Raw genomic sequence first — 23,841 nt, forward strand, 5'->3', positions numbered from 1 at the left:
TTCTGTTATGACTCTCAACAACTGTGCCAAGTACGGTCCAAATCGGTCTATAACCAGACATAGCTCCCATAGTTTACCAGAATCCATGGTATTGGGTTTCCAAGATTCGGCCCGGCCGAACTTAGCACGCTTTTACTTATTATATGTTACATCGACCAAATCAACTTATGTGGCGAATGCATATATATGTGCAATCGAACTTGCTGGCGGTTGCAGCATGCTTGATGTTAGGAGGCATCGACTACACATAAATATATTGGATTGTCAAGCTTTGGTTCGATCGTTGCACATACAAGCATTACCAATGCAAAGCATAAATACAAGAGTGTGTGTGATTATCTATATGTGTATTGATCTATGTGCTGCTATTCTGTGCTCTCGGATGTGTTGTTGTTACGCTCTACAACGGCTAGGCCTATGCTTAGCCTCTGCAGTAGAGGAGTGGCGCTTAAGAGGAAAGAGGGGCATGCAAACGCCCACGCAGACCAGTACGCATATTGAAGAGTTGTTTGAAGCTAATTTTAAATAGAAATACAACATAGTTTAAAGAAGTTCGAAATAAGCTAATAATGATGTTATTCTTGATAGTAATGACCATTTTGGCCTTGGACGATTTAAAAGAATGAGAAAAGTAATTGAGGTAATGTTGTTCGATGAGTTGATGACAAGCTGTTGGAGTAATTTTGATGGGAATAGATGATGATGACCGGTAGGAAAAAATGTTAATTAGGTGGACGCAAGTGTGATATTTGGATGTAGTTGGAGAAAGATATTTTTTCCACAACAGTAGCCATAATATATCCTCCTGTTCCTTAGCATATGGTTTATCCAGTTTCTAAGGACCCGGTCCACCCCGGGTCGGTCCGCACATGGTTAAAAGCCTGCTCGATGTCGTTGCAAAACGCCTATGTGTACGTCTTAGCATCGAAGCATTCTTCTATTTTATGAACAACCTCTTGCAGGGCAGTCTTCTCCAAGCTTCCCTTGACATAGGCATGCTGTTTCTATTTGGGCACTTCGTTGGATGTCCTACTCATTGTCTTGGTATTCACAATACAAGGTTTTGAGTAGAAAAGACGCAAGGCTTATAGGTCCGTAGGCCCCTCTCTGATCACACTGTTCCATTTTATAGACCTTGATTCGAGTATTAAAATTTTTTTATAGCTAAACAATTTTTATTTTCTTAAGGTTAATGACTTATGCTATTTTTAGGCCAATGAAACGTATATTTCCCCTCTCACATGACAACATTCACGTGTGTCATAGCCAATATCTGACAATGATAATGATATTGGTAAACATTTTAGATAAACAAATTGCGGTTATAACTTTTCCACCTTTAGAAAAACCTCACCAATGGGTTTAATAATAGACAAACTCAAGTCAATATCTAGAGGAATTTTAGTTTTGGAGCACTGGGAAAAGCGATAGTCCCGCAAAAGGGTTATCAAAGCGAGGCCAACTTGCATCTTGGCCAGACTCATGGCAATACAATGACTGGGGCCAACTCCAAATGGCAAATAAGCCATTGAATGCCGTTTCGATAGCTTCTTAGGTTCGAAACGTTCGGGTAGAAATTTTTCAGGTTCTGGATATATTTTCGGATCATGATGTATTGCATCCAAGGGAATGAAGATAGTGGTGTTTTTGGCTATGTCATAGCCAGCAGTATTGGTGGGATAGTCTACAAGGGCTCGACGCTCTAAATAAGGAAGCACTGCATGTTTGCGTAGGGTTTCTAGGATATAGGAGAGTTGCATTAATATAAAAAAATCCAGCTGGGAGTTGGCTAACAATGTCTTACCTGATATAACCTGCTCTATGTAGGGCATCTCCTGCATACACTCATATGTTATATCATCATTGTGTTTTTTAAGAATTTCCCCTATCTCTTGCCTTAACTTATTCTGAACCTTTTGATTTCCAGCCAATTCGTACAAAGCAAAACAGAGGGTGGTCGATGAAGCCTCAAATCCAGCCACAAAGAAGGTGAGTACAATCTCGGTAATCTCCTTCATATTTAAACGCTCATTGGGATCCTTGGAATTTTTTAACTCAATCAGAATGTCCATGAAATCATGGCGCTTAATTTGTTTAATCTCCCGATATTCCACAGTTTCTTGTACTATTCCAAAATAAAAGTCGTACAACGATTTCGGCATACTGGCCCGGCATAGACTTTGGGCCAATCGGGGAAAGAATTGCCTGAAGATATGCGTTGCTGTGGAATGTTGAAACTGCTTGAAAATGTCTTTATGTGCTGCTAGAAACTCAGTGTGGGGATCTTCAAGGCTATTGCATTCCAGTTCAAAAACACAGGAACCCATGACATCGGTGGTATAGCGAGACACCAAATCATTGACATCCACTTGATAAGAGTCTGGCAGAATTTCTTGTAGAACGTTAGCGCATTCATGGGCCACCTTTACGGCAGAGGGTAATATTTGTTTGATTGTATTCGAGTTTAAGACAAGCGAGAATTTGTTTCGTAACTTTTTTTCCTTCAATGAACATCCAATTCCCATTAAAGTGTTAGCAGTGGAGTTGTTGTTGTCGAAGGCATGACAATCTTTTATTAAAATATTCTCCACCAAATCCATATCCAAAACAATAGCCACTGGTTGTAGCATAAAAAAGAAACCTCCAAATGGTCCACTTGCTTTAAATTTCCGATAGAACTCACGCAAAGTCTGACGCATATGTTTATGAGTTCCTATGCCTTTTGTATTACCCACCAGAAAGTCAGGGTCTTCATATGGTATGCCGCGACGACGCCAATACAACATGCGAGATTTCATCCAACCGTAAACCAGGGTACATAGGCCAATAAAGGCATACATAGCCAAAGCGGCTTCCAATTCACTCATGTTTTTTTTTTTTCTTAGAGGAAATGAGCTTTGCACCTCTATGCCTACCACCAAGCAATTTGAGAAGTCTACAACTACTGGTAAGAAATTCGATAGCATAATCATTCAAGGTGGTAACAGAAATGTTTTGACGGCTTCAAGATAAGCTTTTTTAGTTGGTCGAAAGCTTTTCACCTCATTATATGTGTAAAATTTTCCTGAGAGTTGTCTACAATGCAACCATGATCGTGAAAATCATAATTAGGCCAAATTCGTTCTCAGTTGTTATGTAAGATGTCACTGAAATTTAGTTTTTATTGAACACTAGCTGAGCCCGGCCCGCTCAGCTGCGTCCGAGGAATACTCTAAATTTGGAAATTTCTGCTTAATTTCAGTTGAAAATGTATTCTAATTGTCCTGTGGATTTTCTACTCTCATATACCTCTTATTTATACCCCATATTGCAGTGATCAGTAATAAGTCCTGTTTTGCGGGCCGAATGGACTCCCAGAGACTTGGTCCCAAAACTGGTAGTCAATTTCGTGCTCTACTCCCAAAGACCTTTCGTTTAAGATCCATATTGCCATGGTCGGTAAATATATCCGATTTGAGGGGTTTTTTGGGGGTGGGGAAATCCACCGCACACTTATCATCAGATTCAGATTGTTATCAAATTCGTCTTCTACTCTCAAATACCTTTAATTTGATACCCATATTGTAGTGATTGGTCTATATATCCGTTTGCCGGGTTTTGGGGGTGGGCGACCCGCCTAAGCACCCCATCCCAGATGTGTAAACAACATTCGCTTAAATCGCTCTACCCATATCCGAGATCTGGTGTTTTTGAAATTTGAGGCAAGGTTTTGGGTTTCACAGATGGTAGAATTTGAGCCCAAGGTGAAAATAAGGTACTACATTTTTTGATATCCAAAGGGGGGCGGACCTTCCCCCTTACATCAGTTTTCAAAAACGCCAGATCTCGAAGATGGGTGCACCGATTTAAACGAAATTTTGTATGCCACCTCATGGTACCGCAAAAACACAAGATTGATATAAATTTAGGGGTCAACTAATTCGGGGGGGGGGGACGCCCCATCCCAAAACCCACCCGGACGGGTATGTTTACCGATTGGGACAATATGGGTATCAAACGACAGGTATTTAAGAGTAGAGTAGGAACATGGAATACAAATTACACCCTTAGTGTTCGGGGGGTCCCCAACCCCTCAAGAAACCCCACAAAAAGACTCTTTTACCGCTTTGGGCAATATGGGTATCACATGAAAGGTATTTAAAAGTGGAGAACAAATCCCCACCCCCAAAACCCTCCAACAGCGCCTATTTGCCAATAGGGACAATATGGATATCAAATGGAAGGTATTTAAAAGTAGTGTAAGTACCTGATATAAAGATTTCTTCCTTGATATCTCAGGCGCTCTCATCCCCAACACCACCCAGCAGGGCACCCGGCACAGAATGGCTGTGTGCACCACATACACTGGAACATTGTGGTCCGATTTTTGTGTGGTGTTCGTTGCTGTCAAGAGAAGCATAGCTGCGAGCTATCGGGCGCATCCAAAGGTTGCGGATATTGTAATGCTCCATAGTAGCTGCAAATTCAGTCGCGGGCAAACAGCGGTAGACAGCGAAGGGTCTCAGTGAGAGGCCGAGCGGCATCGGCTCCTGCACAAATACTGAGTCCCTATGATGCTCGATATGAAAAGGCGAGTTATTGGCCCCTTCAAATAACCAATGGCCACCTTGGTCCCGCGGAGATCGAACTTGCTTACCTAAAGGAGCTTGACGATGATCGCCACCTCCACATGAAAATCTGGCTACCATTTTCATGTGGTGGTTGGTGGGTAAACCACCGCTGAAAATTTTTCTGATGGTCTCGCCATGATTCGAACCCAGGCGTTCTGCGTCATAGGCGGACATGATAACCTCTGCGCTACGGTGGCCGCCCCTTGCCCCTGTGCCTTAGTGGAATGTTCATGGGCAAAATGTGAAATTTGCATTTGCTTGGGGTTCAACTGTTAGTAGACTTTTATGGGTAGGAAGTCAGACCGGTAGTAGTACCTTTTTCTTGGGAAAGGGTAGTTTTAGTACCCTTTTTTGTGAGGGGAAGTTTAAGTACTTTTTTTCTTGGGGAAGGGTAGCTTTAGCATATTTTTTCTTGGGGAAGGGTAGCTTTAGCATCCTTTTTTCCTGGGGAAGGGTAGTTTTATTTCACTTTTTTTTGTGAAAGGGTAGTTTCAGTACCCTTTTACTTGGGGTAGGGTAGTTTAAGCACACTGCATCTTGGGTAAGGGTAATACTAGTAATTTTTTCTTGGGGAAAGGGAATTTTGGTACACTGTTTCCTGGAGAAGGGTAATTTTAGTACACCTTTTTTGATGAGTATTTTAGAACCCTTTTTGCTTGGGGAAGGGTAGCTGTGGTACCCTGTTTTTTGGCAAAAGGTAGTTTATGTGGACTTTTTCTTGGGGAGGAGTAGTTTTAGTACCCTTTTTCTTGGGTAAGGGTATTTTTAGTACACTTTTTCTTAAGGAAGGCTATCTTCAGTACTCTTTCACTTGGGAAAGATTAGTTTGAGAACCTGTTTCTTGGAAAAGGATAGTTTAAGTACACGCTTTCTTAGAGAAGGGTAGTTTCAGTACTCTTTTTCATGGTGAAGGGTCATTTTAGTACACTTTTTTCTCGGTGAAGATTAATTTTGGTACACTTTTTCTTGACACAATTTTTTTTTTTTTGGTACACTTTTTCTTGAGGAAGGATATTTTAGTACCAGTCTCTTGGGGAGGGTGGTCGTAGTACCCTGTTTTTTGGGGAAGGTTAGTTTTATTTCACTTTTTCTTGGGAAAGGGTATTTAAAGTGCCCTTTACCTTGGGGTAGGGTAGTTTTAGTACACTGTATCTTGGGTACGGGAATTTCTATTAACTTTTTCTTGGGGAAGGCTAATTTTAGTACACTGTTTCCTGGGGAAGAGTAGTTTTAGTACACCCTTTTTGAAGATGAGTATTTTAGTACCCTTTTACTTGGGGAAGGGTAGTTTTGGTACCCTGTTTCTTGGGGAAAGGTAGTTTAAGTACATTGTATCTTCGGTAGTTTAAGTACCCTTTTTCTTGTGGAAGGGTATTTTTAGTACACTTTTTCTTAAGGAAGGTTAGCTTTAGTAAGTACTCTTTCACTTGGGAAAGGTTAGTTTTAGAACCTGTTTCTTGGGAAAGGGTAGTTTAAGTACACGCTTTCTTAAAGGCGGGTAGTTTTAGTAACATTTTTCTTGGAATGGTCATTTTAGTACACTTTTTTCATTGTGAAGGATATTCTTGGTAAACTTTTTCTTAAGGAAGGATATTTTAGTACCGTGGTTCTTGCAGAAGGGTGGTCTCAGTACCCTGGGTTTTGGGGAAGGTTAGTTTTATTTCACTTTTTTTGGGAAAGGGTATTTAAAGTACTCTTTTCCTTGGGGTAGGGTAGTTTTAGTACACTGTATCTTGGGTATGGGTAGTTCTAGTAACTTTTTCTTGGGGAAGGGTAATTTTAGAACACTGTTTCCTGCGGAAGGGTAGTTTTAGTACACCCTTTTTGAAGATGAGTATTTTAGTATCCTTTTACTTCGGGAAGGGTAGTTTTGGTACCCTGTTTCTTGGGGAAAGGTAGTTTAAGTACATTGTTTCTTGGGTAGTTTTAGTACCCTTTTTCTTGGGGAAGGGTATTTTTAGTACACTTTTTCTTAAGAAAGGCTAGCTTTTGTACCCTTTCACTTGGGGAAGGTTAGTTTTAGTACCCTTTTTCGTGGGAAGGGTAGTTTAAGTACACGCTTTTTTAAAGAAGAGTAGTTTTAGTACCATTTTTTCTTGGTGAAGGGTCATTTTTGTACACTTTTTTCTTGGTGAAGGGTGTTTTTGGTACACTTTTTCTTGAGGATGGATATTTTAGTACCAGTCTCTCAGGGAAGAGTGGTCTTAGTACCCTGTTTCTTTTGGAAGAACACTTTTTCTTGAACAAGGTTATTTAAGTACCCGTTTACTTGGGAAATGGTAGTTTTGGTACCCTGTTTCTTGGGGAAAGGTATTTTTAGTACACTTTTTTCTTGGGAAAGGGTATTTTTAGTAAATTTTTTCTAAAGCATGTGTAGCTTTAGTACACTTTCACTTGGGGAAGGGAAGTTTTAGCACACTGTGTCTTAGGGAAGGGTTGTTTTTTTATCTTTTTTTAAAGAATAGTAGTTTTAGTACCCTGTATCTTGGGAAAGAGTAGTTTTAGTACCCGGTTACTTGAAGAAGAGTAGTATTATTGTAGTTCCCTATTTCTTGGGGTAGGGTAGTTTAAGGAAACTTTGTCTTCGAAAAGTTTAGTTTAAGTACCCTTTGTCTTGGTGGATGGCTGTTTTAGTATATATTTTCTTCGGGAAGGGAAGCTTTAGTACACTTTTCTTGAGGAAGGTTAGTTTTAGTACCCTTTTTCTTGGAAAAAGGTGGTTTTAATAACCTGTTTTTTTTTTTTTTGAAAAAACAGTTTTAGTACACTTTTTCCTATGAAAGGGTATTGTTAGTACACTTTTGTTGGGGTATTTGTAGTACACTATTTCTTGAGAAAGAGTAGTTTTAGTCTCCTTTTCTTTGGCGAAGGGTAGTTTTATTACCCTGTTTCTTGGGGAGGGTTAGTTTTAGTACACTGTTTCATGGGGAGGCGTAATTTTAGTACACTGATTCGTGGGGAAGGGTAGCTTTAGTATCCTGTTTCTTGGAGAAGGGTAATTTTGGTACCCTGTTTCTTGGGGAAGGGTAATTTTAGTACACTTTTTTATTGGGGAAGGGCGTATCTAGTAACCTTTTCCTTGGGTAAGGGTACTTTTAGTACACTTTTTCTTTGGGAAGGATATTTTTAGTACACATTTTCTTAAGGAAGGCTTTTTTAGTACACATTTTCTTGAGGAAGAGTAGTTTTAGTTGCCTGTTTCTTGGGGAAGGGTAGTTTTAGTAGCCTGATTCTTGGGGAAGCGAAGTTTTAGTAGCCAGTTTCTTGAGGAAGGTTAGTTTTAATACCTGTTTCTTGGGGTAAGGTAGTTAGTTAAGTTAGTTAGTTAAGGTAGTAAAAAATTTTCCTGGGGAAGTGTATTTTTAGTACACTTTTTCTGGTGGTTTCAGTACCCTTGTACTCCCTTTTACTTGGGGAAGGGTAGGTTAATACCCTTTTTCTTGGGGGAGTAGTGTTAGTAACCTTTTTCTTGGGGTAGTATTAGTACCCTTTTTTTCTTGGAAAATGGTAGTTTTAGTATCTTTCCCAGAAAAAGTCTAGTTTTAGTGCATTTCCCAAGAACAAGTATAGTTGAAGTACCCTGATTCATGGGGAAGGTTGGTTTTAGTACACCGTATCTTGGGGAAGGGTAGTTTTAGTAAATTTTTTTCTTGAGGAAAGGTAGTTTTAGTACCCTTTTGCTTGGGGAAGAGTAGTTTTAGTACACTTATTCTTGCAGTGGGTTAGTTTTAGTACCGTTTTTTTGGTGAAGGGTAGTTTAAGTACAATTTTTAGCGTGAATGGTGGTTTAAGTACCCTTTTTGAGCGAAAGGTTATTTTTAGTACTCTTTTTCTTGGGAAAGGGTAGTATTAGTATTTTTTTTCTTAGGAAAGGGTAGTTTCAGAACCATTTTTCGTGGGAATGGTAGTTTTAGTACCCTTTTTCTTGGAGAAGGGTAGTTTTAGTACCCTGTGTCTTGGGAAGGGTTAGTTTTAGTACACTGTTCCATGGGAAGGCGTAGTTTTAGTACACTGATTCGTGGGGAAGGATAGCTTTAGTACCCTGTTTCTTGGAGAAGGGTAATTTTGGTACCCTGTTGCTTGGGGAACGTTAATTTTAGTACACTTTTTTATTGGGGACGGGTATTTCTAGTAACCTTTTTCTTGGGTAAGGGTAGTTTTGGTACCTGTTTCTTTTGGGAAAGGTAGTTTTACTAAACATTTTTCTTGGGGAAGCGTATTTTTAGTACCCTTCACCTTTACTTGGGGAAGGGTAGTTTTGGTACCCTTTTTCTTGGGGGAGTAGTTTTAGTAACCTTTTTGTTGGGGTAGTATTAGTACCCTTTTTTTCTTAAAAAATGGTAGTTTTTAGTATTTTTCCAAGAAAAATGGTAGTTTTAGTGCATTTCCCAAGAAAAAGGATAGTTGCAGTACCTTGATTCATAGGGAAGGTTGGTTTTAGTACACTGTTTCTTGGGGAAGGGTAGTTTCAGCATATTTTTGCTTGGGGAAAGATAGTTTTAGTACCCTTTTGCTTGGGAAGAGTAGTTTTAGCACACTTATTCTTGCAGTGGGTTAGTTTTAGTACCGTTTTTTGATGTAGGGTAGTTTTAGTACACTTTTTGAGCGAAAGGGTAGTTTTAGTACCTTTCTTCTTGGGAAAGGTTTGTATTAGTATTTTATTTCTTAGGTAAGGTTAGTTTCAGAAAAAATTTTTGTGTGGAATGGTAGTTTAGTACCCTATTTCTTGGGGATGGATAGTTGTGGTACCCTTTTTTTTTGGGGGGGAGGGTAGTTTAAGTACCCTTTTTTAATAGAAAAGATTTTAAATTTTATGGAAATTATGTTTTTTGAGAAAACTCAATAAAAATTTTATTTTTAGAGAAAATTCCATGTAAATTTTTTTCAGTATACTTTTGTTTTCGGATAAAATTTCATGGAATCTTTGTATGTAGAGAATATTTCCGGCACATTTCTGAGAGGAGATTTCAATTTTGTCTTTATAGAAAATTTCGTTAAAATATTTTTGTTCAAAGAAAATTTTATGGAAATTTTGTCTTTGGAGAAATTTCCTGGAAATAATTTGCTACTATTCCAACTTGCAGTAAAATCGTGTTTCCAGCACATATTTTATGGACTCTGTGCCCTTATTTTTAGGACAGTGTATGCAAGATTTAACTCTATGGACAGACACAGGGGCATCGCCCAATGGGTTGTTTTGGGATCTAAGAAGAATTCACTAACAAGCTGTGCACCTGGCTCTTTATATGCGACTATCGATTGCAGTGAGTTTGGGCAAAAATTTCATATTCATATGAAATCTTCTAAACTAGCATTTATTTTTCCACACAATCGTAAGATGTGAGAATCACTTAATGCCAAATAAGTCTTTGTTCTCAATGCCAAGACATTTTTTAATAAAACAACATAGAAGGAAAGAAAGAAGTGTTCCTTTTCCCTACTTTTCGCACCGCATAACATGGTACCTCTTTTATTTGACCTGCTCTGTCTCTCATTTTTGTGAGATTTACGATACTCAAAAAAGACCACTTCCTATCAACGAAGCAACACCCTCAGTCTACTTCACAAAGTCACTGCGTGAAGACATGTTGGTGTTGATAACGCTTTTATTAGCTTCTTTGGTCTCCCTATGGCTGTGGCTGAAATTCCATTTTTCCTATTGGCAAAGACGCGATGTTCCCCATAATGAACCTCAAATACCTGCGGGCAATATGCATGAGTGGATGCGTACCAAACATTTTGCCCAAATATTTCGCGAGACCTATGAGAAATTCAAGGGAACCGGACCATATGCGGGTTTCTATTTTCATATGCAAAAGGCTGTTTTAGTCATGGATCCCGAATTGGCTAAAAATATTCTAATTAAGGATTTTTCCACATTCGATCGGCGAGGTCTATTTCACAATGCCAAAGATGACCCCCTGACGGCTAATCTATTCTCCTTGGATGGTCCAAAATGGAAAATGCTAAGAGCTAAACTTTCACCCACCTTTACTTCGGGCAAGATGAGGTTCATGTATCCCACTGTGGTCAAGGTGGGAGAACAATTGGGAAAATTGTTTGAGGAGTTGTTGAAGCAGCCTCCCCATAGTCAGGTAATGGAAATCACTGATATTTTGGGACGCTTTACAGCCGATGTTATAGGTGAGTGTGCCTTTGGCCTGGATTGCAATAGTCTGAAAGATCCCTCGGCGGAGTTTTGTGTTATGGGTCGCAAGTTCTTCACCCAACGTCGCCATGGCAGCATTGTGGATGGATTGATACATGCCTTTCCGGAAATTGCCCAAAAATTGGGTATGCGGGTAATCCACCAAGAAGTTCATGAATTCTATATGGGCATAGTCCAACAGACCATTGCATATAGAGAGAGCCATAATGTGAAACGTTCTGATTTTATGGATATGCTGATAGAGCTGAAAAACCAAGTGGATGCAGATGGTAGAGAAAATTTCACTATGGAGGAATTAACGGCTCAGGCCTTTGTATTTTTTGTGGCTGGCTTTGATACCTCCTCCACCACCATGAGTTATGCCTTATACGAATTGGCCCAACAGCCGGAAGTGCAGGAAAAACTAAGACAAGAAATTGAGAAGGTGCTGGAGAAACATCAGCAGCAGTTTACCTATGAGTGTATGAAGGATATGAAATATTTGGAACAGGTGATATCGGGTAAGTTGTAATGTGTGCATGAGGACGGTCATTAATGTAATAACTTTGACTTTTCAGAAACCTTGCGCAAATATCCTGTGGCCCCTGCCTTATTTCGCAAATCCACTGCTCATTACCAGACAAGTGATCCCAAATATTCCATTCAAAAAGGCACCATGATCATTATACCCTCAGAGTGCTTTCATCATGATAGCGAATATTTCCCACAACCTGAGAAATTTGATCCAGAGCGTTTTTCAACAGACCATGTCGCAAGTATTAAACCTTGCACCTATCTGCCATTTGGCGAAGGTCCTCGAAATTGCATAGGCATGCGTTTTGGTCGCATGCAAGCCAGTATAGGCTTGGTACAGTTACTAAGAAAATTCAGATTTAGTGTTTGTAAGGAAACGAAAATACCAGTGGACTTTGTTATACCCAGCTTCAATTTAAATCCTTTGGGTGGTATTACCTTGAATGTAAGTAGAGTTTAAAAGATAAGAAGATTTGGATAGTAAAAAAGCAAAATGTTATAAATTTTGTATGAAAATTAATAAAGGCTTAAGTATTTGCTATAAATCATTTTTTTTTATCAGTTTTCCAAGGAATCAAAAAAGGTGTTGTGCTGAAAAGTTAGTACGGGGGTTATATGCCCAAAAGAAAAATGAAATAAGGCCCCAAACTTTTAAACAAGAGCTAAAAACAATGATAATTGGGGATTTTTTTTTTTAATTTGGGCTTAATTTCTTATGAACTAAAACCCCAAACTTGGAAATGAAACAAAACCCCAAACCTTATTTGGGGCTTTGTTTCGTTTTGCTAAAAGTGAGGGTTTTTTAACTTTTGTTCAACATTTATTGGGACATTATTTCGTTTTTAAAATCGGCGTTTAATTTCATATGAATTAATGCCCCTAGTTTTAGAGCCATATTTCATATTATTTGGGGTGGTTTTTGATTTCGTTGCGCCTGATTTCATTATTAATTTTTGGACCTAATTTTTTAATGAAATAAAACCCCATTTTTGGGTCTTCATTTCATTTTTCGATTGGGACTTTATTACATTGGGGCCTTATTTCATACCGCCAGCCATATTAGACTATAGTTCGATTTAAGCCACCGTTAACGTGGATGTTGGAAATCGCAGTAGAAGTCAAAATGTAAAGCGTCAGCGGAATAGAATAACACGAAAAACGTGCTAAGATCGGCCGCGCCGAATCTTATATACCCTCCACCATGAATCGCATTTGTCGAGTTCTTTTCCCGGTATCTCTATTTAGGCCAACAAAGGATAAAAGATAATTGCTTTGCTATTGGAGCTATATTAGCTTATGGTCCGACTCGGATTGATATGGTCCGATTAAGCCAATTCGAATAAGAATAGCGCCCTTTAGGGGCTCAAGAAGTAAAATAGGGAGATCGGTATATATGGGAGCTGTGTCTGGCCATTGAACGATTATGACCATATTTCACACGTATGTTAAAGGTCAACATACGGCTTCCCCCGTTGTACAAAATTTCAGCCAAATCGGATTGAAATTGCGCCCTCTAGAGGCTCAAGAAGTCAAGATCCCAGATCGGTTTATAAGACAGCTATATCAGGTCAGAAGTCAAGACCCCAGATCGGTGTAAGAATCGCGCCATCTAGAGGCTCGGATAAGAAATGCGCCCTCTAGAGGCTCAAGAAGTCAAGGTTCAAGAAGGGTTTTTCTGGCAGCTACATCAGATTATGGACCGATATGAACAGTACTCAGCACTGTTGTTGAAAGTCATAACAAAACACGTCTTGCCGAATTTCAGCCAAATCGGATAAGAAATGCGCCCTCTAGAGGCTCAAGAAGTCAAGACCCCAGATCGGTTTATATAGCAGTTATATCAGATTAATAACCGATTGGAAACATACTTAACATAGTTGTTGGAACTTATGACGATACACGTCATGCCAAATTTCAGCCAAATCGGATAAGAATTGCGCCCTCTAGAGGCTCAAGAAGTCAAGATTCAAGATCGGTTTTTATGGCAGCGACATCAGATTATGGACCGAAATGAACAGTACTCAGCACTGTTGTTTGACGTCATAACAAAACACGTCATGCTAAATTTCAGCATAACCGGATGGGAATTGCGCCCTCTAGAGGCTCAAGAAGTCAAGATCCCAGATCGGTTTATAAGACAGCTATATAAGGTCAACACTCAAGACTCCAGATCGGTTTTTATGAAAGCTATATCAGGTTATGAACCGATTTGAACCATACTAAGCATTGTTGTTGCAATTTATAACAAAACACGTCTTGCCGAATTTCAGACAAATCGGATAAGAATTGCGCACTCTAGAGGCTCTAGATGTCAAGATTCAAGATCGGTTTTTATGGCAGCTACATCAGATTATGGACTGATTTGAACCATACTCAGCACAGTTGTTAGACGTCATAACAAAATACGTCATGCTAAATTTCAGCCACATCGGATTGGAACTGCGCCCTCTGGAGGCTCAAGAAGTCAAGATTCAAGATCGGTTTATATGGCAGCTGCATCAGGTTATAATCCGATTTCAACCATACTAAGCACAGTTGCTGGAAGTCATAATAAAACACCTTGTTCAAAATTTCAGCCAAATCGGATAATACTTGTGCCCTCTAGCGGCTCAAGAAGTCAAGAACCCAAATAGGTTTATATGACAGCCATATCAGGTTGTGAACCGATTTCAACCATACTTAGCATAGTTGTTGTAAGTCATAATAAAACACCTCATGCAAATACAGCCAAATCGGATAAGAATTGCGCACTCTAGAGGCTCAAGAAGTCAAGACCCAAGATCGGTTTATATGGCAGATATATTAAAACATGGACCGATATGGCCCATTTACAATACCAACCGACCTACATTAATAAGTATTTGTGCAAAATTTCAAGCGGCTAGCTTTACTCCTTCGGAAGTTAGCGTGCTTTCGACAGACAGACGGACGGACATGGCTTGATCGACTTAAAATGTCGCGACGATCAAGAATATATATTCTCTACGGGGTCTCAGACGCATATTTCGAGGTGTTACAAACAGAATGACAAAATTAGTATACCCCTATCCTATGGTGGAGGGTATAAAAATCCATGGAAATTTTGTTTTGATCCATTGGTAAAAGGAAACCAGGGAATAATTAGACTAGTGCAGTCCATGGTGGAGAGCATATTAGATTCGGCCTGGCCAAACTTAACATGCTTATGCTTCCTTCAAAGAATTTTGTTGTTTTTTTACAAGAGAGGGTTACTGGTCCAGCGCCTTAACCATGTTTTTCTTGTTTGAGGACTATAAGTACACTTTTGTTCAGAGCAGATAGTCTCAATAAAATACCTGTGTTCCATGGGTTATGACAAAATTATGTGGTCTTGTTAAAAACCTATCATTTCCGAATTCAACTATTGTAGCAACATAAGCAACAACATTTTTTTCAGAAAGCTTTCTTAACTAGATAGCGGGGAGGGAGAGGAAAAGAAAGTGAGTGTGTGTGTGTGTAAGAGAGAGAGAGAGAGAGAGAGCGGCAACGCTTTCAAAATGTATGAATGAGAAACTTAGCGCCAAATTGTTTATTTTTTACACATACAGAAAGACAAGCATAATTGTTGCCCTCCCAACCTTCTCTTCTTTCTCTCTATCATTCTCCTAAAAAATCCCCGTTTTGTGTATGGAGAAAAAAAAATGATAACAGAAAAGAATACAAAAACAAAATATTGCCAAACAAATAAATGCATGTCTATACCGGTCTAAATAAAATGCAAAAAAAAACAACAAAATTGAAGTATTGAATTTCATAACATTGCCGGTTTTCTTTGTCACAGATATGGGGATTTAAAAAATAAACACGAAATTTTGACCAGTCATTGTATTATAATTGGTTATTGAAAATAGTTTTTGTTATTTTCTTTAGGTTGATTCTGATATACATAGGTTGAAGGCATATTAAGTTCAGTTTTGCATTTGTAACATAATGAAGAAGTAGCGCTTTGGATCACTTCAGTCCGAATATAAGGTTTGAATGGACAATTATCGTTACCATTTACAATGCAAGAGCTACATATATACTACCGTTGTTAGGTCTGTAACACTGTATACTGTTGTCGCCAGTTCTATAACGCTGAATGGTGTTGTATTCTGGCGGACAAGACTTCGAAATTCCAGCAGCTGTTCAATGCTTCGCCAGAAAGAATGACTTGTCATTACATCACAGCCGACGGACGAAAATTTTACTAACATAACGCATCAAATTTCAGTCCAATGCTTTACAAATTATAGTTTATATCTAATCTTTCTTATATATAACAAGAAAAAACGTGCTAAGTTCGACCGGGCCGAATCTTATATACCCTCCACCATGGATCGCATTTGTCGAGTTCTTTTCCCGTCATCTCTTTTTATGCAAAAAAGTTTAAAAGAAAAGATTTGCTCTGCTATTAGAGCGATATCAAGATATGGTCCGCTTCGGATCACAATTAAATTATATGTTGGGGACCTGTGTAGAATATCAGTCAATTGGAATAAGAATTGCGCCCTCTGGGGGCTCAAGGAGTAAAATAGAGAGATCGATTTATATGGGAGCTGTATCAGGCTATAGACCGATTCGGACCATAATAAACACTTATGTTGATGGTCATGGGAGTATACGTCGTATAAAATTTCTGGCAAATTGGATAATAATTGCAACCTCTAGAGACTCAAGAAGTCAAGATCCCAAATCGGTTTATATGGCAGCTATATAAGGTTATAAACCGATTTGACTTTAAGTTGTTGAAAGTCATAATAAAATATGTCAAGCAAAATTTCAGCCAAATCGGATAGGAAATGCGCCCTCTAGAAGCTCAAGATGTCAAGTCCCCAGATCGGTTTATATGACAACTATATCAGATAATGGACCGATTTAAACCATACTGAGCACAGTTATTGGATATCATAATGAAATACTTCGTGCAAAATCATTCACATTGGATGAGAATTGCGCCCTCTAGTGGCTCAAGAAGTCAAGATTCAAGATCGGTTTATATGACAGCTATATCAGGTTATTGACCGATTTAAACCATACTTGGCACAGTTGTTGGATATCATAACAGAAAACGTCGTGCAAAATTTCAATCCAATTGGATAAGAACTGCGCCCTCTAGAGGCTCAAGAAGTCAAGACCCAAGATCGGTTTATATGGCAGCTATATCAATACATGCACCGATTTGGCCTATTTACAATCCCAACCGACCTACACTACTAAGAAGTATTTGTGCAAAATTTCAAGCGGCTAGCTCTACTTCTTCGAAAGTTTGCGTGCTTTCGACAGACAGACGGACCGATATGGCTAGATCGGCATAAAATATCACGACGATCTAGAATATATACTTTATGGGGTCTCAGACGAATATTTCGAGTAGTTACAAACAGAATGATGAAATTAGTATACCCCCATCCTATGGTGGAGGGTATAAAAATGAATTTGTGTTTGTTTGTATGTATGTTGCGTATAGACTCACAAACGGCTGAACCGATTTTCTTGAAATTTTCATAGATGTTGCATTATGGACCCGTGGTGAAAAAATGGTGCTTAAGTTTTTGATATCAGAAATTTGATACCCTCTCCCTTACCATAATCTTCAGAAATGTCAGATTTCGGAGGTGGGTGGTGGGATTTTAGGGAAATTTTGTGTGCTCTCTTATAATAACCTAAAAACAAAAATTTGGTGGCCAAGTTTCGGATGAGGTACCTAGGGGGGCCGCCCCACCCCCAAAACCTACCGAATATACATATTAACCAATCATGACAATATGGGACTCAAATGAAAGGTATTTGAGATTAGAGAACATATCTGATATCCAATTGTCGGACTTAGTGTTTGGGGGACCACCTCAACCCCCAAAAACCCCCTAAATCGTACAAATATACCGACCATGGCATATGGGACTCAAATAAGAGGTTTTTACGAGCAGAATACGAATATGATATCTAAATTTGGGACCAAGTTTCTGGGAGTCCATGCCTCCCCCAAAACACATCCAAACAGGTCATTATTTACTGACATTGGCAATATTGGGCTCAAATAAAAGGTATTTCAGTGTTGAATACGAATCTGATACCCAAATGTGGGACCAAGTGCTCCCCCAAAGAGGACAAATTTACGACCATAACAATATGGGTCTCAAATGAAAGGTCTTTAGGAGTAGTGCCACATCTGATATCAATATTCCGGAAAAAACCTATGGGGTCACCACACTTCCATGCAAATTTGCCCATGAACATACCATTAGGGAACTGGGACAAACTTCTCACAAATCAATCAATCAATCAATTTTGTTTTTAGGGCTAAGTGTTTGGGGGATCGCCCCAATCACTAAGTCGGACATATTTACTGGCCATATCAATGTGGGGCTCAAATGAAAGGTTTTATGGAGTAGAAGATGAAATTGACACCCACTTTCAAACCAATTTTATGGCTGTCTACTCCTTTCCCTAAACACCCCACAAACAGCAATTTTTTAGTGATCATCGCAATATGGGGCCCAAACAAAGGTATTTGGGAGTAGAATACGAATCTGATATCCAAATGTGGGACCATGTATTTGGGGCACCGTCTCTTTCCTAAAACGCCCCCCCCCCCAAGGAGTAAAAATTTACTGACCTTGGGGAAATGCGACTCAAATGAAAGGTATTTGAATTCAAAAAACGAATTTGATAGCCAATTTCTCGGCGGGAAGCGCCAATATGGGGACAATTTGGGGTTTAAATTGACGATATTTGAGATTAGAGCACTATGCTGACATTTTTTTCAGAGCTAAGTGTCAAGGGGACCACTTCAGCCCCGAAAACACCCCTAAATCGGACATACATATTTACCGATCGTGGCAATATGGGGCTCAAATGGAAGGTATTTGGGAGTAGATCACAAGATCTGGGACCTTGATTTCTTGAACCTCTAGAGGGCGCAATGCTCATCCGATTTGGCAGAAATTTTGTACAACGGCTTCTCCCATGTCCTTCAACATACGTGTCCAATATGGTCTGAATGGATCTAAAGCTTGATATAGCTCCCATATAAACCGATCTCCCGATTTTGCTTCTTGAGCCCCTACAAGGCGCAATTCTTATCCGAATGGACTGATATATTACACAATGACTTCTACAATGTTAAACATTCAGTTTCATTTATGGTCCGAATCGCCCTTGATACAGCTCCAATAGCTTAACGGTTCTTATTCATTATTCTTTGTTTGCCTAAAAAGAGATACCGCGCAGAGAGTTCGACAAACGCTATCCATGGTGGAGGGTACATAAAATTCGGTCTGGCCGAACTTAGCACGCTCTTATATGAAACAATGAAGGAGGTTTTGTTACCCTCCACCATAGGATGGGGGCATACTTATTTCGTCATTCAGTTTATAACCCATCCAACAATGTATATATTGGGTTGCCCAAAAAGTAATTGCAGTTTTTTTTTTTAAGAAAGTAAATGCATTTTTAATAAAACTTAGAATAAACTCTAATCAAATATACTTTTTTTACACTTTTGTTTTCTAAAGCAAGCTAAAAGTAACAGCTGATAACTGACAGAAGAAAGAATGCAATTACAGAGTCACAAGCTGTGAAAAAATTTGTCAACGCCTACTATATGAAAAATCCGCAATTACTTTTTGGGCAACCCAATGCTTTCTTGATCGTCTTGATATTCCAAGTCGATTTAGTCCTGTCCGTCCGTCCGTCTGTCGATTGGACTCTAACTGTCGAAGGCGTTTGAAATTTTGCATGAATACTTCCAATTAGAATAGGTCTGTTGGGATTGAAAATGAGCTACATTGGTCTATGTTTTGATATAGCTGCCATACAAACCAATCCTGGATCTAGATTTCTGAGCTTCTAGATGCAGCAATTCTTATCCGATTTGGTTGAATATTTAATATGAAATGTTTTGTTATGACTTACAACTACTGTATTTAGAAAGGTTCAAATCGACTCAAACCTTGATAAAGCTGCCATATAAATAGATCTGGGATCTTGACTTCTTGAGCCGCTAGAGGGCGCAATTATTATCCGACTTGGCTGAAATTTTGCATGAAATGTTTTATTATAACTTCCAACAACTATGTAAAGTGCGGTCCAAATCGGTTGAAAACCTGATATGGCTCCCATATAAACCGATTTCCCGATTACATTTCTTGAGCCTCTAGAGAGCGCAATAGTTATTCGACTTGGCTGAAATTCAGCACAATGACTACCAACAGCCCAACTAGGTATGGCATCTATCGGTTCATAACCTGGTGTAACTCCAATAGCATAGCAATTCTTATCCATTATTCTTTGTTCGCCTATAAAGAAATATCGGGGACGGAACTTGACAAATGCGATCCTTGGTGAAGGGTATATAAGATTCGGCCCTGCTGAACATTGCACATTTTTACTTGTTTCTATATGAGAATTATTGAAATTCCCAACACCCACTTCAGATATCTATCGAATCGGTTAAGTTTTTATAAATTCTATTTCCTCACAACGCTTGGGGATTCACATAAAACCATTCACGTCACTAATGGCTACATACATTCGCTTTTTTTTTCAGTATCATATCATGCAATCAAACAGGCCAAATTAACAAAAATAGGCGAAAATGATCTCAGCACTTGAAAAGAAAATACACGAAAAACACATTTCCAAAAAAATATTGCTTTGGATTAATTTATTTTCTTTCAAAATATATTGGGTTGCCCAAAAAGTAATTGCGGATTTTTCATATAGTCGGCGTTGACAAATTTTTTCACAGCTTGTGACTCTGTAATTGCATTCTTTCTTCTGTCAGTTATCAGCTGTTACTTTTAGCTTGCTTTAGAAAAAAAGTATATTTGATTAAAGTTCATTCTAAGTTTTATTAAAAATGCATTTACTTTCCTTTAAAAAATCCGCAATTACTTTTTGGGCAACCCAATATATACACAAAATAGAATTTGCATCTTTATATGTTGTATACTGCCTTAGTTAGAAGCTTTCCGGATTGCTGCATTTCATTGGTAATACGCAAATGATACAAAGCATGAAAAAACATCTGTGCTAAGTTCGGCCGGGCCGAATCCTATATACCCTCCATCATGGATCACATTTGTCGAGTTCTATGCGCGGTATCTCTTTTTAGACAAACATAGAATATTGAATGAGAACTGTTATGCTATTGGAGCTATATGAAGTTATAGTCCGATTTGGACCATAAATGAATGCTGAACATTTTAAATGAATGGTGAAGTCATTGTGTAATATTTCAGTTCATTCGGATAAGAAATGTGCCTTGTAGGGGCTCAAGAAGCGAAATCGGGAGATCGGTTTATATGGGAGCTGTATCAAGCTATTGATCGATTCAGACCATATTGGACACGTATGTTGAAGGTCATGAGAGAATCCGTTGTACAAAATTTCAGCCAAATCGGATGACAATTGCGCCCTCTAGAGGCTCAAAAAGTCAAGATTCCAGATCGGTTTATATGGCAGCTATACCAGATTATGAACCGATTTGCCCCATACTGCGCACAGTTATGACATAACAAAACACCTCATGCGAAATTTCAGCCAAAGCGGATAAGAACTGCGTGCTCTATCGGCTCAAGAAGTCAAGATCCCAGATCGGTTTATATGGCAGCTATATCAAAACATGGACCGAATTGAGCCATACTTAGCACAGTTGTTGGGAATGATACCATAACACTACGTGCAAAATTTCAGTTAAATTGAACAAGAATTGCGCACTCTAAAGGCTCAGGCAATCAAAACCCAAGATCGGTTTGAAGCATAATATGCGCAGTTGTTGGAAGTGACACCAAAACACTACGTGCAAAATTTCAGTTAAATCGAACGAGAATAGCGCCCTCTACAGGATCAAGAAGTCAAGATCCCAGATCGGTTTATATGACAGCTATATCAGATTATTAACCGATATGAATCATACTTAACACAGTTGTTGCAAATGATACAAAAACACAACGTGCATAATTTTAGTCAATTCGGATAGAAATTGCGCCCTCTAGAGGCTCAAGAAGTCAAGACCCAAGATCGGTTTATATGGCAGCTATATCAAAACATAAACCGTTTTGAACCATACTTTGCGCAGATATTGGAAGCGATACCAAAACACCACGTGCAAAATTTCATTCCAAATCGGATGAGAATTGCGCCCTCTAGAGGCTCAAGAAGTCAAGACCCAACATCGGTTTATATGGCAGCTATATCAAAACATAGACCGATTTGAAACATACTTTGCGCAGTTATTGGAAGTGATACCAAAACACCACGTGCAAAATTTCAGTCAAATCGGACACGAATATTGAAGGTCATGGAAGAAGCCGTTGTACAGAATTTCAGCCAAATCGGATAATAATTACGCCCTCTGGAGGCTCAAAAAGTCAAGATCCCACTTTGGCAGCTATATCAGGTTATATGGCAGCTATATCAGGTTGTGAATCGATTTGCACTATATTTGATACAGTTACTAAAAGTCATAACAAAATATGTCATGCGAAATTTCAGCCAAATCGGATAAGAATAGCGCCCTCTAGTGGCTCAAGAAGTCAAGATTCAAGATCGTTTTATATGGCAGCTAAATCAGGTTATGGACCGATTGGATTTAGACCATACTTGGCACGGTCATCCCAAAACACGCCGGGCACAATTTCAGCCAAATCGGATAGGAATTGCGCCCTCTGGAGGCTCAAGAAGTCAAGATCCCAGATAGGCTTATATGACAGCTATATCCGGTTATGAACCGATTTCAACCATACTCTGTTCATTTGTAGTCATAATAAAACACCTCATGCTAAATTTCAGCGAAATCGGATAAGAATTGTGCCCTCTAGTGGCTCAAGAAGTCATGGTCCAAGATCGGTTTGTATGGCAGCTATATCAAAATACGGACCGATATAGCCCATTTACAATCCCAATCGACCTACACAAATAAGAAGTATTTTCAGACGGAAGAACGGACAGACGGACATACATACTGCAAATCGGATGAATATATATATGGGAGCTATACCCAAATCTGCACCGATTTTAATGAAATATCGGGAGTCATAAGAAAATCCTTCGTGCCAAAATTCGAGAAAATCGGTTAACAAATGACCATTTTATTGCAGTATAACTGCAAATCGGACGAACATATATATGAGAGCTATAGCCAAATCTGAACCGATTTTTTCCAATTTCAATAGGCTTCGTCTCTAGGCCGAAAACACGCCCATATCATATTTGAAGACGATCGGATAAAAATTGCAAACTGTAGTTTGTACACAAATTAACATGGACAGACGGACGGACAGACAGACGGGCACAGCTAAATCAAATCAGAAAGTGATTCTGAGTCGATCGGTATACTTATCAATGGGTCTATCTCTCTTCCTTCTGGGTGTTACAAACTAATTCACTAAGTTATAATACCCTGTACCACAGTAGTGGTGTAGGGTATAAACCTATCACCACAGAGTTGCCCATCACCACAAAGTTGCCCATCACCACAGAGTTGCCCATCACCACAGAGTTGCCCATCATCACTGAGTTGCCCATCACCACATATTTGCCCATCACCACAGAGTTGCCCATTGCGCCATTCCGATTGCAACACATCAAATTATACATTTCCAGCTCTACAAAACATACATACTAGATCGTCTTTATATTCACTAACGATCTAGACATGACCGACCGTCTATTTGTTCAAATCACTCTTCTGCCTAAAGTTAAAATTTTTGGTAGGAACCTACCAAAAACGGCAACACTGATCAGGTTATATGGACCATACTAATCGTAATTGTTCGAAATTGTAACCGAACACTTCCTTCGAAATTTCAGTCTATTCGGATATCTCAAGAAGTCAAATCGGGAAATTGTGTAACGATTGTTGGGAGTCGTAACAAAACACTACTTTCAAAGTTTTAACCTGATCTGATAACAATTGCGGCTTCTATGAGCTTAAGAAGTCAAATCGAAGGACCATTTTATATGGCAACCACATTCAATTCAATATGCCCCCTTTGCAATCCCCAACGATCTACATCAATAACAAGTAAAAAGGCGTTAAGTTCGGCCGGGCCGAACTTTGGATACCCACCACCTCGTATATATATGTAAACCACCTTTCGTCAAAATCCGGTGCAATACTAATACCTTATGTCCCATAGCAGAAATATGTGGAGGGGCTTAACTTAACTTTTTGTCCCAAATTTCGGCAACATCGGACAATAAATGCAATTTTTATGGTCCCAAAACCTAAAACCGAGAGATCGGTCTATATGGCAGCTACATCCAAATCTGGACCGATCTGTGCGATAATGCAGAAGTATGTCAAGGGCCTTAACTTAACTTACTGTCCCAAATTTCGGCGACATCGGACAATAAATGCGCCTCTTATGGGCCTAAGACCCCAAATCGGAGAATCGGTCTATATGGCAGCTATATCCAAATCTGGACCGATCTAATCCAAATTGATGGAGGATGTTAAAGGGCCTAACACAACTCACTGTCCCAAATTTCAGCAAAATCGGATAATAAATATTGGTTTTTTGGGCCTAAGACCCTATATTGGAG

At 39.1% G+C, this 23,841-nt stretch overlaps 2 protein-coding genes across 2 annotated transcripts; one reads left to right on the top strand and one right to left on the bottom strand.

The window, feature by feature from the left end:
• Positions 1–1,205: 1,205 nt before the first annotated feature.
• On the bottom strand, positions 1,206–2,925 carry LOC106094961 (cytochrome P450 6a8). The gene is made up of 2 exons (XM_013262204.2): positions 1,805–2,925; positions 1,206–1,738 (listed from the first exon to the last, which is right to left on the bottom strand). Exons 1-2 carry the CDS (start codon positions 2,865–2,867, stop codon positions 1,323–1,325), a joined length of 1,479 nt encoding a protein of 492 aa, XP_013117658.2. The 5' UTR covers positions 2,868–2,925; the 3' UTR covers positions 1,206–1,322.
• A 7,270-nt stretch (positions 2,926–10,195) lies between these two features.
• On the top strand, positions 10,196–11,887 carry LOC106094960 (probable cytochrome P450 6a20). The gene is made up of 3 exons (XM_013262203.2): positions 10,196–11,279; positions 11,337–11,737; positions 11,855–11,887. Exons 1-3 carry the CDS (start codon positions 10,196–10,198, stop codon positions 11,885–11,887), a joined length of 1,518 nt encoding a protein of 505 aa, XP_013117657.2.
• The last annotated feature ends 11,954 nt before the right edge of the window (positions 11,888–23,841 follow it).

This window comes from Stomoxys calcitrans, chromosome 5 (genome assembly GCF_963082655.1).
Source record: "Stomoxys calcitrans chromosome 5, idStoCalc2.1, whole genome shotgun sequence".
NCBI lineage: Eukaryota > Metazoa > Arthropoda > Insecta > Diptera > Muscidae > Stomoxys > Stomoxys calcitrans.

Coding starts and splice junctions, on each gene's coding strand:
- LOC106094961 (XM_013262204.2), bottom strand. CDS start 2,867: ATGAGTGAATTGGAAGCCGCTTTGGCTATGTATGCCTTTATTGGCCTA. Junction 1,739..1,804: donor CATAGAGCAGGTTATATCAG/GTAAGACATTGT, acceptor CCTATATCCTAG/AAACCCTACGCAAACATGCA.
- LOC106094960 (XM_013262203.2), top strand. CDS start 10,196: ATGTTGGTGTTGATAACGCTTTTATTAGCTTCTTTGGTCTCCCTATGG. Junction 11,280..11,336: donor TTTGGAACAGGTGATATCGG/GTAAGTTGTAAT, acceptor TTGACTTTTCAG/AAACCTTGCGCAAATATCCT. Junction 11,738..11,854: donor TGGGTGGTATTACCTTGAAT/GTAAGTAGAGTT, acceptor TTTTTTTATCAG/TTTTCCAAGGAATCAAAAAA.